Source organism: Anguilla rostrata, chromosome 3, assembly GCF_018555375.3.
Source record: "Anguilla rostrata isolate EN2019 chromosome 3, ASM1855537v3, whole genome shotgun sequence".
NCBI lineage: Eukaryota > Metazoa > Chordata > Actinopteri > Anguilliformes > Anguillidae > Anguilla > Anguilla rostrata.
Window position 1 is genome coordinate 11346349 of NC_057935.1, and position 14927 is coordinate 11361275.

Consider the following 14927-nt stretch of genomic DNA (forward strand, 5'->3'; position numbering starts at 1 on the left):
CATTGCAGTGAAGGGAGGAGGGGGGAGGGGGGGGGGGTGTCACCAAAATAGAAGGCTCTCTGTACTGGCAGCATTTTACCTAGACGAAACAAGTCATGCTTTTTATTATCAGTTCATTCTTGGATTTGGCTGGTGAGGTAAACTGATATTCACTGGATTAAATTAATCGCCAAATAACATCACTTTGAACAAAGGCTAAGTTATGTAACACACGGCTAGGTGGCTGAGCCTGTTTTCATCCTGCAAATTTTATTTTCTGTTAACACATTAGGGATTGGTTGAGAACTAGCTGGTGTACGCAAGTAGGGGGGAGGGGCGGGGGGGGGGGGGGGTTAAGGTCCTGGGGGCAAACTAACATCTCAGCACAGCATAATGCTCTGGTTTAAACTGAAGAAATATTACCAAGGCGACCTTAACAAATGGTTAAAATGATGTTAAGGGTTTGAGTATTTATCAGCAACAGTGCATCTGTGTGTGAAGTAAGCGTTTTCCTGTTTACACAAGTTGGATATTGTGTCTTCAGTGCAATTGCTTGCAATTGATTAACAAGATAAATGAAAAGTTTATTTTTATCGCTTTTTTTGGCTTTACCAACGGAGAGCACGAGGCAGAGTTTTTACCAAATTTGTTAGTAGCTGGTGCCTTTCTACCAAATTACGTTGCGTCTCTCATCTCCCAAGCATCTCCTATCCAGTCCTGACTGCATGGTCTTGAACTCCAAGCTTAATGTGAGCTTTCCCAGATCCGGACCCCTGGACCCTGTCCTCTCTGGCTCTGATTAAATCTGAGGGAGCCCAGCTGTGACCCGTCTCTTCCCCGGCTGTCTGAGCACGGGTCAGTCACATGACTTAGAAGAAAAACTCTGCTTTGTAATCAAGTCACACTCAGGTTTGGTGTCGAGTCGTGTCGTTTGTGCGTTCGTGTTGAAATCTGTGCTTTAAGTACTTCCAGTGAATGTGAGGATTTCGTCACTTAAGAGAAAAAAAATACCCTGTTCGAGGGTGAAGCAGCGAAGCTCCTCCCACCTGGGGCTAGAGCCTGTAACCCTCTGGTTGCGAGCTTTAGAAACCCAGAAATTCCCACACCACTACTCCAACAAACAGTAGAGTAGTGGGTAGGAGGGTTCTAGCTTTTGTTTTTTTGTTTTTGCTTTTGCTACATGCTTCTACACATATTTATAAACCTGCATCTTAATAGAGTATTTTTCACATTTTCTACTGGCTAGTTAAGTTATACATCCAAATCACAAAACAGTTTGTGGACTGGGCAGCGCAACACTGTCCTACACCAGACCCAGAGCCACAACCTTTGTGCTCTGTCCTTCACAAGAGCCGTAATGCTAACTAGACAACTCAACACATACTATGCTGAATCAAGGTCAAGTCAATTAGGGTACAATGATAACAAATAGGATATCCTAACCTATCTGAAGACAAGGTGATTTTTTTTTTTTTTTTTTTTGTACGTGGCGAATGGTACTAGTGTACAGCATGTGTAAGCATGGCACGCTTCCATTGCCAGGGCAACATCATGGATGATGCCCTGACAAAGAGTTGTATGCTAGAGGGCAACCGTAGACTTGTGGCACGCCCTCTGTGTCAGTCGCCTACAGCTGCCCAAAAAATATGGAGCAGAGCACGAAGATGGAGTAGAGGAATATCAGACACAACCCGAGCCGCCGGTCCAACTTCCAGTGGTTTAGATGTACGCTCAGAACCTGAGAGAGAGAGGGGGGGGGGGGGGTAAAATCAGGTAAAACAGACATTTTGATGATAGAAGGTCAGAAAGAGAGAGCACTGAAAACTCTTTCATTGTCCCTGCAAGTGAACAGCAGTGGATGGTGCATGGAGCTTAATTTAAATTCTAAGTGCTCATTGCTCATTGGTGCGACTATTAATGAGCCTGTTTAAAATGGTAATTATGCTAATTTATGATGGAAAAATACCTGTATTTGTCCATCCTCTTAAACCCTTGACCTTTACAACCACACAAGTGGAATGCAATTATATTCAAATGAGCCCACAGTGAACTGAATGATGATAGTTCCTGAAAGACTATAACTCCCTTAACGGTGATAACTTTTGTGCATTGCGGTTTTGCTCTGTTCCCGGTGGCTTGGTTCCACCTCCGGCTTTAATAATAAAAAAAAACCCACCGAAATGATGAGCAAGAGGCTCAGCGAGCGGGTTTATTAAACCCTGTGTGAGCTGCCCGACCCCCCGGAACACGTGGCCCAGCGGTACTCACTGTTAGAGTGACAGAGGCCAGGAGCAGGATGACAGAGTACACCAGCCCCCTGCTGTTGATGAAGACCTGTCCACGAGACGGCAGTCAGTAATGACAGAGCCACACACACACATACAGCTCGAGGCAAACCAGTCAATAAAATTACACCAGCTACAATCAAGCAAACGTGGGTTCCACTCAATTTATGTCAAAGGGCTCAAATTATTTATTTATATTTGAAAGTAACACTACTGTTATGTAGTTATGTAAATGTGTCACGGGTTGTCCTCATAACCAGAATTTAGTACATTAGTACTTTATTTTAACAGCACTATGCTATTTCTGTAACTCTATAAACGCCAAATAACCCCATAAAATCGTAATTTCAGTTAGTCATAACCTAACAGCTCTCTGAGATTAGGTGGCTACACTGGAGGGAATGAGAAAGGAGAGGGGACCTACTACAGATCCGTAGTCCACCACCAGAGTGCGCAGGGCCCAGGGGAACCCCAGCCCCAGGAGGATGTCAAAGATATTGCTACCGATGGAGTTGGACACAGCCATGTCTCCCATTCCTACAAGAGGAGGACAGGCCAACGATTACCGTTACGTGTGGAGATAAATGCTAGTGACCTCCACCTAACAACATTACCAATCTATTCAGATTCAGATTCAGATCCAGACAACTTTATTGATCCCAAGAAGGGCAATTCATATGCAGTTTATCCAGTCCATACACACAACTCCAAAACTCACAGACAAGATAGTTATATGTCAGAGGCAGACAGATCAACATACATGGGTCAACACAAGGAAACAACGTGCAGCAGTAAATAAGAGAGTAAGACACTGAATTAAGAGACTTAGATGAGCACATGCATAGAGCGATAGCGTGGGAGATTAAAGAATCAAAGAGAGAGAGGTGGAGCAGCGATGGGAAGACAGGGAGTGAGACAGAGTGAGAAGGATTCAAAAACAGAGCCGGAGAAACTAAAATCACGATGGAGTGAGAGGAGGCAAGAGACCAAACGGGCAGAGATACAGAGGGTACGGGGTGGCACCTTGTCGGGCGACGATGAGGCTGGCCATACAGTCAGGGACGCTGGTGCCCGCCGCCAGGAAGGTGATGCCCATGATGACATCGGGGATGTCCAGTGTGAAGCTGATGATGGTGACCTGGGCATTTTGGCAATAACGTATTATCATACCCAAGATAAGGTGCAGCTGTGCAAACAGAAGTGTATTTGTACAGGCAAGTGTGACGCTTTCAACTAAACATTTTTAAATGACTCTTATTTATTGCAATGAATTTGGTCTGAAATGTACATTATATACATATATATGAAAGAATAATTTTTCATTTTTGCCCCGTGAAGATGGCATATGACTCATTAGCCAAAATCATGGTTTTCTGAGCGAAAATACATAAGAAAACAATTTTGACCTTTTGGCAGCATTTAGCATTCAGCTGGTGCACTTACATCAAAATGAAAAATGTTATCACTTACATCAGACTAACTCCTTACCATTGCATTCATAATGTATTAGCTAAGAGGAGTGAGCAAAACTAGCACTAGCACTTCTGAAAATAAATTGTTTTGGTTGGTATGACAATTTCCCAGAAACTGTTATTGCTGAGGGAGCTGTTTAATTTTTGAGTAGCAAAGAAATATAAAAAATCCTGTCGAATTCAATTTATTATGTTTATCATTCATGTGGCACAACTCATACACTGTAGAGAACAACTGGGATAAAAATTGGATCCAACAGATGGACTAAAAAAAAACGGATCCAACTAAATTCATTTAGTACGTGTGTAGACTGAATAATTTGAAATATCTCTGCTGCAAACAACAAAAAATCCAAAACACCTGACAGCCAGCCCTAATCAGAACTCCAAAGCGAGTGTACGTCGCCTTGGATAAAAGCGTCTGCCAAATAAATGTGATGTTTAGTTTAGTTTAGTTTAGTTTACAGGCATTTAGCAGACGCTCTTATCCAGAGCGACTTACATTGTATCAAATCATACAGCTGGATATATACTGGAGCAATGCAGGTTAAGTACTTTGCTCAAGGATACAACGGCAGCGTCCTACCGGGGAATCGAACCTACGACCTTTAGGTTACAAGACCAACTGTCAAATGTAATGAGCGAACATTGCTCTGTGAGAGCCTGCATGCAGCGGGTCCACTTGGCGGCTCTTACCATCCACACCATGAGGTAGGAGAAGATGGCGATCCACAGTGTGGAGCCCATGAAGGTGACCATGAACCAGCGGTGCCAGCGCGGGAGTACGCAGTTGGGCACAGTGCAGTACAGCAGGAACCCCAGGGGCCAGGACACCAGCCACTTCACCTTCTTACAGCGCCCCTCTGTGGCCAAACAGAACACACGGTCAGGCGCAAGCAGCGCTCCAGCACCACAAACACCTGCATTTTGAGTTTGGGTTCGTGGTGTTAATGGGATAGATATTGAGTATGTGGTGCATCCATTAAACATTTTAGCATTTTTAATAGAACACCCTTCATTGTCTGAACTCCATGTTTGTATATATCATGCTGGTGTAGTTTGCCCTGTAGATGAGGGCTGTGGAGAGTATTTAAATATAAACTTCAAGACTTTCATAGGAATTTGACAATATAAAAGCTAAGCTAAAATCTACAAAAATGTAAGAGAACAATTGTGGCAACACACCTGGCATCTTAAGGGGCCTAAACGGTCCATATCCATCATCATCTTCCTCTTCCTCATGCTGAGCGTTCTCCGTCTCCATGTCCCCCTCTGGCCCCCCACCCTCGCTCCTCTCCCCAGGCTCCTCAAGGGGTGTCCTCTCATTCTCCAGGGTGCCCCCGTTCTCCATGCCCCAGGTGCCCCCCTCCACCCCTAAGCCTCCTTTCACTGGGGTGTCCCCTGGCCCCGCCCCACTGCCGCTGCTGCCCCCTGGGCTCCTGTTCCGGATCAGCCGCTGTCTCTGAGGAGAGAAAAACCAATCAGGGAACAGCAGTATAGAACTATACAGTACAGAGTAGCACAGCTCTGGCCGTTCAGAGCACAGCAGTATAGAACTATACAACACAGAGTAGCACAGCTCTGGTCAATCAGAGCACAGCAGTATAGAACTATACAGTACAGAGTAGCACAGCTCTGGTCAATCAGAGCACAGCAGTGTAAAACTATACAGCACAGAGTAGCACAGCTCTGGCCAATCAGAGCACAGCAGTATAGAACTATACAGCACAGAGTAGCACAGCTCTGGCCGTTCAGAGCACAGCAGTATAGAACTATACAACACAGAGTAGCACAGCTCTGGTCAATCAGAGCACAGCAGTGTAAAACTATACAGCACAGAGTAGCACAGCTCTGGCCAATCAGAGCACAGCAGTATAGAACTATACAGTACAGAGTAGCACAGCTCTGGCCGTTCAGAGCACAGCAGTATAGAACTATACAACACAGAGTAGCACAGCTCTGGTCAATCAGAGCACAGCAGTGTAAAACTATACAGCACAGAGTAGCACAGCTCTGGCCAATCAGAGCACAGCAGTATAGAACTATACAACACAGAGTAGCACAGCACCTGGCCAATTCAGCAGAATACTGCAGGGCAATACAGTACAATATAGAACAAAATACTACAGCACAGCACAGAGCAAAGTAACACATCACATAACACAGCCCAGTAGTACACAGCACCAAGAATTACAGCACAAAAAAGCACAGAAAAGTATCATTCCAGTATTTAGTGGAGTCAGTGGGGTGAAGCGTTTTGAATACTGGATAGTGCTGCGTAATTGGCTTCACGTGAAGAGGGATTTAAATTCACATGAATAATCACAGCAGCACAGGGATTATGACTATGACAAAGGATGCCTCTCACTGAAGTAGCAGCTGTCTGGCTGTGATACTAATGTATAAACAGATTTATCAAAGGAAATAACTGCCAGGATTATAGTTAAGCGCCAGTTCCAGACAGTGCTTAAAAATGACAAAGAAAGTACAAAGTACTCAGCTGCACTGAGGGAGAAAAGAACAACTCCTGAAAACAGTTCAATGCAATCTGACCCAGGCCAGGAGTTACATTTGACTGTTGTCTCAAATAAGACTGAGGTCATTCTGAAGGGGACTGTCGGTCAGACTGTACAGCTCACTGCCTAGCTCCTCCCACTTCTTGAGGCCCCGCCCAATGGGCTGTACCTCGTTGATGAGCATACGGCCGGCCATGCTGAGGCGGGTGCGGGGAGAGAAGTGCTGGGTGATCATGATGCGCAGGCTGGCCTCGGAGAAGGAGAACTGGTGGGGGTGCAGGCTGAAGAGCTCGTCCACCATCAGCACGGGGGACTCCTGCCCGGGACGGTGGCCTGCAGGGGGCGCAACAGCACACAGAGGGGGACAATTAAACTGCGATTCGGCCCTCTGGACGGAGCCACAAGCAGGTTATAACAGTACTGCAGCGGGTACAACGGGCACCGCTGACACACACCTCAGAGCACATTTAGCACAGGAGTGTAGACTCACAAAAGTCAGCCTACAATACAAACACACACACACACACATGCACACGCGCATACACAGAAAACAGTCGTACAGATACTGGATACTTAATGTGGGACAGCCGAGTGGCAGATCCTGCTAAAGCACTGTTTCTCTGTTTGTAGAGATCAGTATGATGGCGTGATACTGAATCCAGACAGTGTCAGTGTAGAGTGCAGGCTGCGGCTGTGGAGCCCCAACCCTTTAAGGTGTGAGGTCACAAATAAGTGATTGGAATGTTCTTAACTGTGTTCTAATGCTGAAGTCACAATCACTACTGGTAATTGAAAGCAATGGAGTTCTAGAACACTGACTTATAACTTTGAAAAAACATTCCATAAAGCCAATGCTTCAACGGGTTAAGGGGAGGAGAGTAATTGGCCACGCCATCATCTAAGTACAGAAGGGGCATGGATTGTCCCTGTATCACTGCACAGGAGCCACCCAGCCAGTGGACTGCAGGATGAAAAGAAGTGGCAGCTGGCAGAGCACACTGCAGAGGAAATGCATGCTTCTCCGCACTCTCCTGAACTGACAGATGTTCCTGTAGCGATGTATAGCACAGGCCAATGAGTATGACAGGGTATTCCAGATTAGGAGATAAGGAGATAATTAAAACTCATTAAAAAAAAAACTAAACAAAAAAAAGCAATTAGACAGCAACAGAGACCACATAAATCAGTACAGAAACATGTGAATGAAAGGACATGAATGACGAAGTACAGACTGAGAGCTGTAGAGGCATATACACACATACCTGACAGACAGCAGTATAAAGAACCACCAGTACAGAAACACAGCTGGGTGGACAGAAAGACAGATAGTCAGAAAGACACCAAGGAATAGAAACACACCTGTGTAGACAGGTAGACAGACATTAAGGAGTATAGAAAACAGTCAGACAGAGACAGACATAAAAAAGAGACAGACAGTAGATTGGCAGTTGATTGACCAATGAGAGACAGCCATGCAGACCTTTCCTCAGCAGGACCATGGAGGTGTCACAGTTTGCCCCGCCCTCTCCCACCGCACCGTCTCTGCGCCTGGCGTTAGCTAAGCAGGGCTGTCCCGGCCCTCCACAGCGTCGCTCCACAAACTCCCAGATCTGGGTGTTAAACCTGGGATTCCCAAAAGACAGGAGAAACCATGGAGACAGGAGAAACCATGGAGGCGGGAAAAACCACGGAGACGGGAGAAACCGTGGTGATAGTGTTTAATCAGCACTTCCGTGAACTTCCCTCTGGGCAATTCTGGTCTGCGATCAGAGTAATGCAGCAATTCATAAATATGTAATTAACGGTCGCTATGGCAGCACTTAAATTTTGTTAATATTTCGATCAGTTCTTAACTTAATCAATACATTTTCTGTGAGCCGTTGTAAATGCGCTAACATTTGTAAGTACACTCGCACCGATAGACTATTATTTACCTCACACTGAAATCTTCCTTTATTTTGTACTGTATATGGCATACATTTTTTTCTCGTCCAGTCTAGTGCTCATTGACTACAATAAATGTGGTTAGGTTTAAGGACATCTTGTCTCCACACATAAATCACAGTGATTGGGCAACAGCTGCTCTAGACGGGCCACATGTGCAAGCGCAGTGCACTCACTTCATGATGAGAATGTAGATGCCGTACATGGATATCAGGATGATTGTCTCCCACCTGCATTGAGGAGACAAATGGCATTCAGATATGAAGGCAGGTACAAGATTATAGCAAAGGCACCGTTATGTTCTGCACACACATAGAGCCAGGGGGTATAACCTACGCAGGATGGTTCATTCTCCAGGTTTTAAAGGGCCTGTGACTTTTCAGCTGGAGAACAGGTTGCTTACAGTGGAACGTCACAAACTACACCTTGTGGATTTGATGACTGGCAGACTGGAATTTTGCTGTGGTGACGAAAATGTTCAGGTGACTGAATGAACATCTCAATGCCTGCTTCACAGCAGCTGTTATTGTTTGATAATCTCTCTCTGTCATTCCCCAACATTAGGATTATTATGAAGAAGAAGAAGAGCATTGAGGAATAGGATTATGGACAAACATTAATGTAAGTGCTTCACTTGCCCATTATTACAAGCAACCTTTCTTTGAAATTATGGTATCCAGTGGTTTCTTGTGACTTTTAATATGTACGGACCTAAGCCAAAATTGGATAATAATACATCAACCTGTGTAATAATAACACTCACCAAATAACTTTCTCATCGTAGATCACCTGCAAATAAAATTAAATAAAACAAACTTAAGAGACAGTTACCGGGCGCCTCTTATAGCTCAATCTGTTCCAAAAAAAAAGATAACAGGGGATTTTAAATAACTACTGTAAACTAATAAAAAAGATACTGGTTATATTACTGTTGAATCATTCTTGGTGTGGGTAGAATTACTACTGACAGGAATGAGAAGGAAAACAAACCCCCCCAAAGCAGCAGCCAATGGTAATAACTGTCACACAGAGTGGTGGCAGACCTCACCAGGATCAAGGCCAGCACGGAGAAGATGTAGTAGACGCAGTCTCTGAACATGGGCCACCAAGTCAGGACAACAGTCTGAAAACAAAAAGGGGACTCAGTAACGACGCCAGGCGCAAACGACTCTCGACTGATCAAATTGGATGTCTGCACAGTAGGCCCCAAACAGCAGGTGTCCGTGTGAATGTGTGAAATTACAACATTCGGCGCTGGTGGATTATTAATAACAACAGAAATGAGTTTGAACTGAAATCCTTTCCCTTCTGTTATCATTTGTCAGACGTGATTTGTGTGTTTGCACATACCGTTCTTTCTCCCTCCCACCGGTTAAAGCCTGGTTTAATTACGCAAGTGCAAAATGGAGAAGTCTGTCATACTGTAATATGTTATTCGTTAAGGCAAGAGATGCCATTACTCCAAGCATTGCCTATTTTCCTTCTGAAGCCCGTAACAGATTATTCTTAGAAAACAACTGAATTAACAGCTAACAACACCCCTCCATTTTCGGGGTCCAGAGTCTGGCTGTCAAATCAAAGCTTTGGGGGCAGGGCTGTCGGCTGTCAGGTGACAAAGGTACCTGTCCAGCAAAGATTCCGCACACGCCAATGATGACCAGGATGTTGAAAACAGCCGATCCCACAATGGTGCCCACGCCCAGGTCTCCCTTAGTGATGAACACGCCTGAGAGAGAGAGAGAGAGAGAGAGAGAAGAGAGTAAAAGAGAGAGAGAGAGAGAGAGAGAGAGAGAAGAGAGTAAAAGAGAGAGAGAAAGAGAGAGAGATAGAGAGAGAGAGATAAATGAGAAATGAGAGGCCCTGTTGCATTCACACTAGTGGCTCACAGGCCTGATGCTGGGAACCGTATATCCACGCTGGTTTATATTTAAACCACTCTTAATTAATTAGCTTTGACTGAGCGCATAACGGAGTGTTTATCTGGAGTGAAAATCGCAACAGTTCCTTGCTTTGAGTCATTTGTGGAAGAAGTGTTGGATGTGCCGGCTCTGCTAAAACATGAAGGCAAAGGCTGTCTCCACTGATTAAACTGATTAAATACTGATTAAATACTACTTCTTCAATTAATTGTCACAGACCCAGTGACAATTAACTGATACAAATGTAATTAAATCAACTGAATACTAATAAGTTGAATAATAACCTGTATTATTAATTTGTTATTATTATAATACAAGGCCACTTTATTAATTAAAGGCCACAAAAAGTTGAAACAACATATATTTTTAGAGCACCATTATCAGACTAGCATAACTGAGACCCCACTGAAACACAGGAAATGTCAAGCCCAGGAGTGGCAGGCACTGATATAGATGTCATTTCACAACCACTGTTCAGTGTTATGCTCAGATGATATTTCACTGAGTCGAGCCTGACTGACGGCCAACGGAATGGAGCGAGCCTCTTTCAGCTTCTGCTCCCGAGGGTTAAATTAATATGAACACTGATCCTGTTAATCCTGGTGATCCCCGGTGATTACATTTATGATGATTATTGTTTACATTAGCATCACAGCAGAAAAGAGCACGCGTGTCTCGAACAGAGGCCACCCCTGTCTCATATGAATAAGCCCCATGCTGCTGTAATTATTAGTGTCATTAATTCACCTCCCCATCTCAATACTCATCCTTACTCAAAGTTGCCTGCACTGACATCTGCTGGGCAGTCATGAAATCGCACCGTTTAACATTCAGGACACATTTTACATTTGCAAATAAAGGTGTTCCAACGAATTGCATTAAAAAAAACAGATGTAATTTTTCTGTTATGATGAGAGCCGTGCGGTGTGATGTGCCGAACTGACCAATCAGTGAGGTGAAGAGCTCTGGGGCCGAGCTGCCAGCTGCCATGAAGGTTGCCCCTGCAACATCCTCACTGAGCTGCAGGTTCTAGAAGAAGAAATGGGAGGTTAGTAGACAAGGACACTAAATACAGAAAGAGAGAGAGAGAAAGAGAGAGAGTACTTTTGCATTCCCTAAACGTAGTCTCCAAAAGGTTAAGGTTAAATGCATCAAAATACACAGATTTTGCATGTAGCAAGTTTATTTGCTTTTTCTGCACAGACTCAAACCCGAGGTCTCTCAGACAGAGACAGACAGACAGACAGACAGAGAGAGAGAGAAAGAGAGAGAGAGAGAGAGAGAGAGAGAAAGGTGGGAGACAAAAGGAGCGGCAGGAACAGGTTAGATGATGTGAAAAACAATTCTCTAACCTGTCCCCTAAGAGGAAGGGAAGGGGAGGAGAGGTTAATTCACACAGACACTCCCTAAATACAGAACAGACAGAGGGGGAGAGAGGTGAATTCACAGAATGTCTAAATATATCTGCAAAAACGGGAGGCTGGAGCAGGTTAGCACGATGGAAAAACAGACAGCATCACAGCAATTTTATAATTAGGGCAAAACAAAATGGAGAGAAAACAGGCTGATTCATGTTTGTGGATTCAGCAGAAGAGAACAGAATCTATAGCATTCTCTCAGTCAATGGAAAACACGAAAGTAGCCATTAGTAGTGCATTGGATTCCTGATGCATGGTAATTTGTGTGTGTACGTCAGCCCTCGTGCCAAACACATCCTCTGGATTACTTACGTATTTGCACCAAATGAGATATGAGAATGGGAAAAGGGCATCATCAGATTTCAACAGAGGTAAATCACCATACTACCAATGGCAATTAAGGAGATTGTCTAATGTTATAAGTGCGGCACAGCACAATTGTTGTAAACAGAACCAGGTCCAGCACATGACTGATCCACATACATATTGCCTATGCAGGAAAACATTAATTGAAGGGAGCTTATACGGAACGTATACCATTATGTGTGAATTAATATCAGCAAATAATATCTAATTTCTAAAATGAGCACTTGACTTGAGTCAAAACTGGAGCAAAAACCTGTATTGCATTCTGGATGCATACCCTTATAGCCAATGCTGTTTTAAGTCTTCTGTAAGTGAATAAACAAATAATGAAAGCTTGCATGGAGCCAACCAGGCACCATGAAATCCAGGATTTCAAAAAATTGTTGCATAAATTGATAATGAATGAGTCAAGACCAAGCTCCCACCTCTGAGATTTTCTCCAAAGATGGGACAAAGTAGTCATCGCAGACAAGTGCAAGAGCGTAGAACATGTAGATGGCCTGGAAAACAGAGAGAAAGAGAGGAGGATGTGAGTATCTTTATTGGGTAAAGGACAAACTTCAACAACCTTTAACAACACATTTATTGCCTTTTGCAATTTTCCTTACAAAAGCTATTCAAAAAGTCCAGCATAACTGAAGTGACTTTTATTTAAACTTCATATATTCCTTTGACAAAACTGCCTCCGGCAACATAACAGCAAAGCTCACGTTTTGTTATACAAAGAAGGCAACTCAGGCTAATGCATAGGCCCGTGTGCAGTACGTATGTCACAGGCATATCCATGCATCATTTGCATGTGCAGTTGCAAATGAATATGGCAGCACCAGAAGTCTGATAAGCGCCTGGGACACGGTGGGACAGGGCGCACGAAACATGGGACAGGGAGCAGAAGCACCTGGGGGGCTGCGGGTGTCACTCCGGGTCGGTGGGGATACTCACACAGAGCACGTGCAGCAGCACCGCACCGTGCCTCCTCTGCTCCTTGGTGAAGATGTCCTGCGGGAACTCGTGGATTGCTGTGGGGGGGGGGGGGGGGGGCGAGACGTCCACGTTAACCACCACTGCCAAGCGCCACGGTTTCAGGCTTAGGATGCCCTTTCCCTCTCTCCGCACACGTCTCTTCACCGTTTCCCTCTTTCTTTTTCTTTCTTCTTTTTCCCTCTCTGTGCATACGTCTCTTCATCTTTCCTTCGTTCTTTTTCTTTCGCTTTCCCTATCTGTGCATACTCTCTTCATCTTTCCCTCTTTCTTACTTCTTTTTCTTTCTCTTTCCCTCACTCCACATACGTCCCTTCACCTTTCCCTCTTTCTCCTTCCCTCTCTCTGTCTCATCATCTCAATGCTCATTTCACAGCTGGCTTTCTCATTCAGAGAGCTGTGCTTCAGACTAAAGGCCAACAGAATTTGGAAATTGTGGGAGGGGGTGCTGTTCTACTGGGATGGAGGTGTAAAAAAGCAGAAATAGATTCAATTTAAATATAAGAACCGCTTTCCTGGCACAGGACATGAAAACCAGCCAATCACATATCCCAATGTCCTCAGATATGTCCCCTACAATAGTCACTTGCTGGCAATATGTATATGGTCTCCAGTTTTTCACGAATCATCTTCATTTATACATGGGTAGGGGGGTTCTAGGTTCTTTGTGATCAACTTCCACATATTATACATGTATGTCGAACATCTTGGGGTTTCTTGCCTCCGATTTTTCGATCAAGGTGTGTCATATGTTCATAGCTAATGCTCCATGCACGAGCCTTTAATGATGAGCATCTGTCTGAGAGAGAGGACACAGAGAACAAGGACTGCTGTAGAGCCTGAATGAGCTGGAGACGTTCCATCATATCTGGGCGCGAACAATGAACATGAGGAGAACAATGGTGATGATATTTTTGTTTTTTTAAATATCCAAATATCAAGTTGGAAAATATCACCAATTGCACACCAAACCACAGAACACTGTATGAGCAATGGAGCCAACTTATTTAGGCATAAAAATTATCTCAGCAGGAAGCTACAATTCCAAATCAATTAACTGAAAGAAAAAGCATACAGGGCATTACAGATGGCAGTGAAGTGCGACGGCCACTTATTTTTTGGTAAATGAGAGAACCCAGCATTAGCCCTGATTGCCCCAGCTAATGGCCTATATTAGCTCAACGAGTTCTGCAAAAAAACTACTCCATGTACACCACTGTGAAAAACAGACAAAAATGCACGTGGTGCAGATTTAGTCCTGTGCCCGCAATTAATTTACATCAAAAAAGACCGTAAAACTCTGACTCGTTGTCAAATAAGCAAACACTCTCAGAGATGAGGCCAGAAAAGTCCCCTCAGCCAGAGCTGAGGCTGACAGCACCGAACAGCCACCAACAAACCAGCAGCCTCAGGACAGGGCAACAACCCCGCCACGGCTCACAGTCAAACAAATTACTCAACAACGGACGCAAAATGACTTATTGGGAAATGACACACAAGCCAAACAACAAAGAAAATGGTGTGCCATCTGGCCCAGCTACCTGAGAACACACTACGGAAGACTATCTAACTGTGATGAAAAATGATTTAGGAAAAAAAAAAGAATTTGACAAGTTACAAGGCACAGCCTGGCCAGTTAGACAGGCAAATACCAGCAGAACTGGCTGCACAGATGCGACAGGCTGCTCTCATTTGCAAATTTTCAGGAGACGGCGCCTAATTTCCTTACCAAATGCGAAAAGTACACTGACGCGAGAGCCAATCCAGCTCTTCCCCAAAATGAACAAGATCTGCCCTGACTTCCAGAGCCTCTCAGAGGAAGCCGGGCTGCCACTCGTCCCGGGAGAGAGGACTGAGTGTGTAACACCGGCAGCACAGTGTGAGTGACAGTAACTGAAAAAGTAATCGTTTAGTTTTTATTATTTTTATTTTATTTTATTGCAGTTCATCTACTGTTGATTGCTGTTTTAATACAATACGTAACCTCTTTTGCGCTGGTAGATAAGCTACTGTTTTGAAGGTAATGCTATGAAAACATCGGTGTATA

General features: G+C 44.3%; 1 protein-coding gene across 2 annotated transcripts in view; it reads right to left on the minus strand.

Annotated features, from left to right (window-relative positions):
- Nucleotides 1–1130: 1130 nt before the first annotated feature.
- Nucleotides 1131–14927, minus strand: part of slc24a6a (solute carrier family 24 member 6a) — a 39337-nt gene continuing 25540 nt past the window's right edge. For both annotated transcript variants that reach the window (XM_064326104.1, XM_064326105.1), the window contains 15 exons: nucleotides 12842–12918; nucleotides 12325–12399; nucleotides 11060–11144; nucleotides 9819–9922; nucleotides 9245–9319; nucleotides 8960–8985; nucleotides 8373–8426; nucleotides 7733–7875; nucleotides 6422–6585; nucleotides 4922–5198; nucleotides 4433–4599; nucleotides 3288–3402; nucleotides 2689–2801; nucleotides 2248–2313; nucleotides 1131–1717 (listed from right to left, as the gene is read on the minus strand). In XM_064326104.1, coding sequence (XP_064182174.1) covers nucleotides 1607–1717; nucleotides 2248–2313; nucleotides 2689–2801; nucleotides 3288–3402; nucleotides 4433–4599; nucleotides 4922–5198; nucleotides 6422–6585; nucleotides 7733–7875; nucleotides 8373–8426; nucleotides 8960–8985; nucleotides 9245–9319; nucleotides 9819–9922; nucleotides 11060–11144; nucleotides 12325–12399; nucleotides 12842–12918 — 1652 coding nt within the window. In that variant the 3' untranslated portion in view covers nucleotides 1131–1606. The remainder of the gene's footprint in view (nucleotides 1718–2247; nucleotides 2314–2688; nucleotides 2802–3287; nucleotides 3403–4432; nucleotides 4600–4921; nucleotides 5199–6421; nucleotides 6586–7732; nucleotides 7876–8372; nucleotides 8427–8959; nucleotides 8986–9244; nucleotides 9320–9818; nucleotides 9923–11059; nucleotides 11145–12324; nucleotides 12400–12841; nucleotides 12919–14927) is intronic.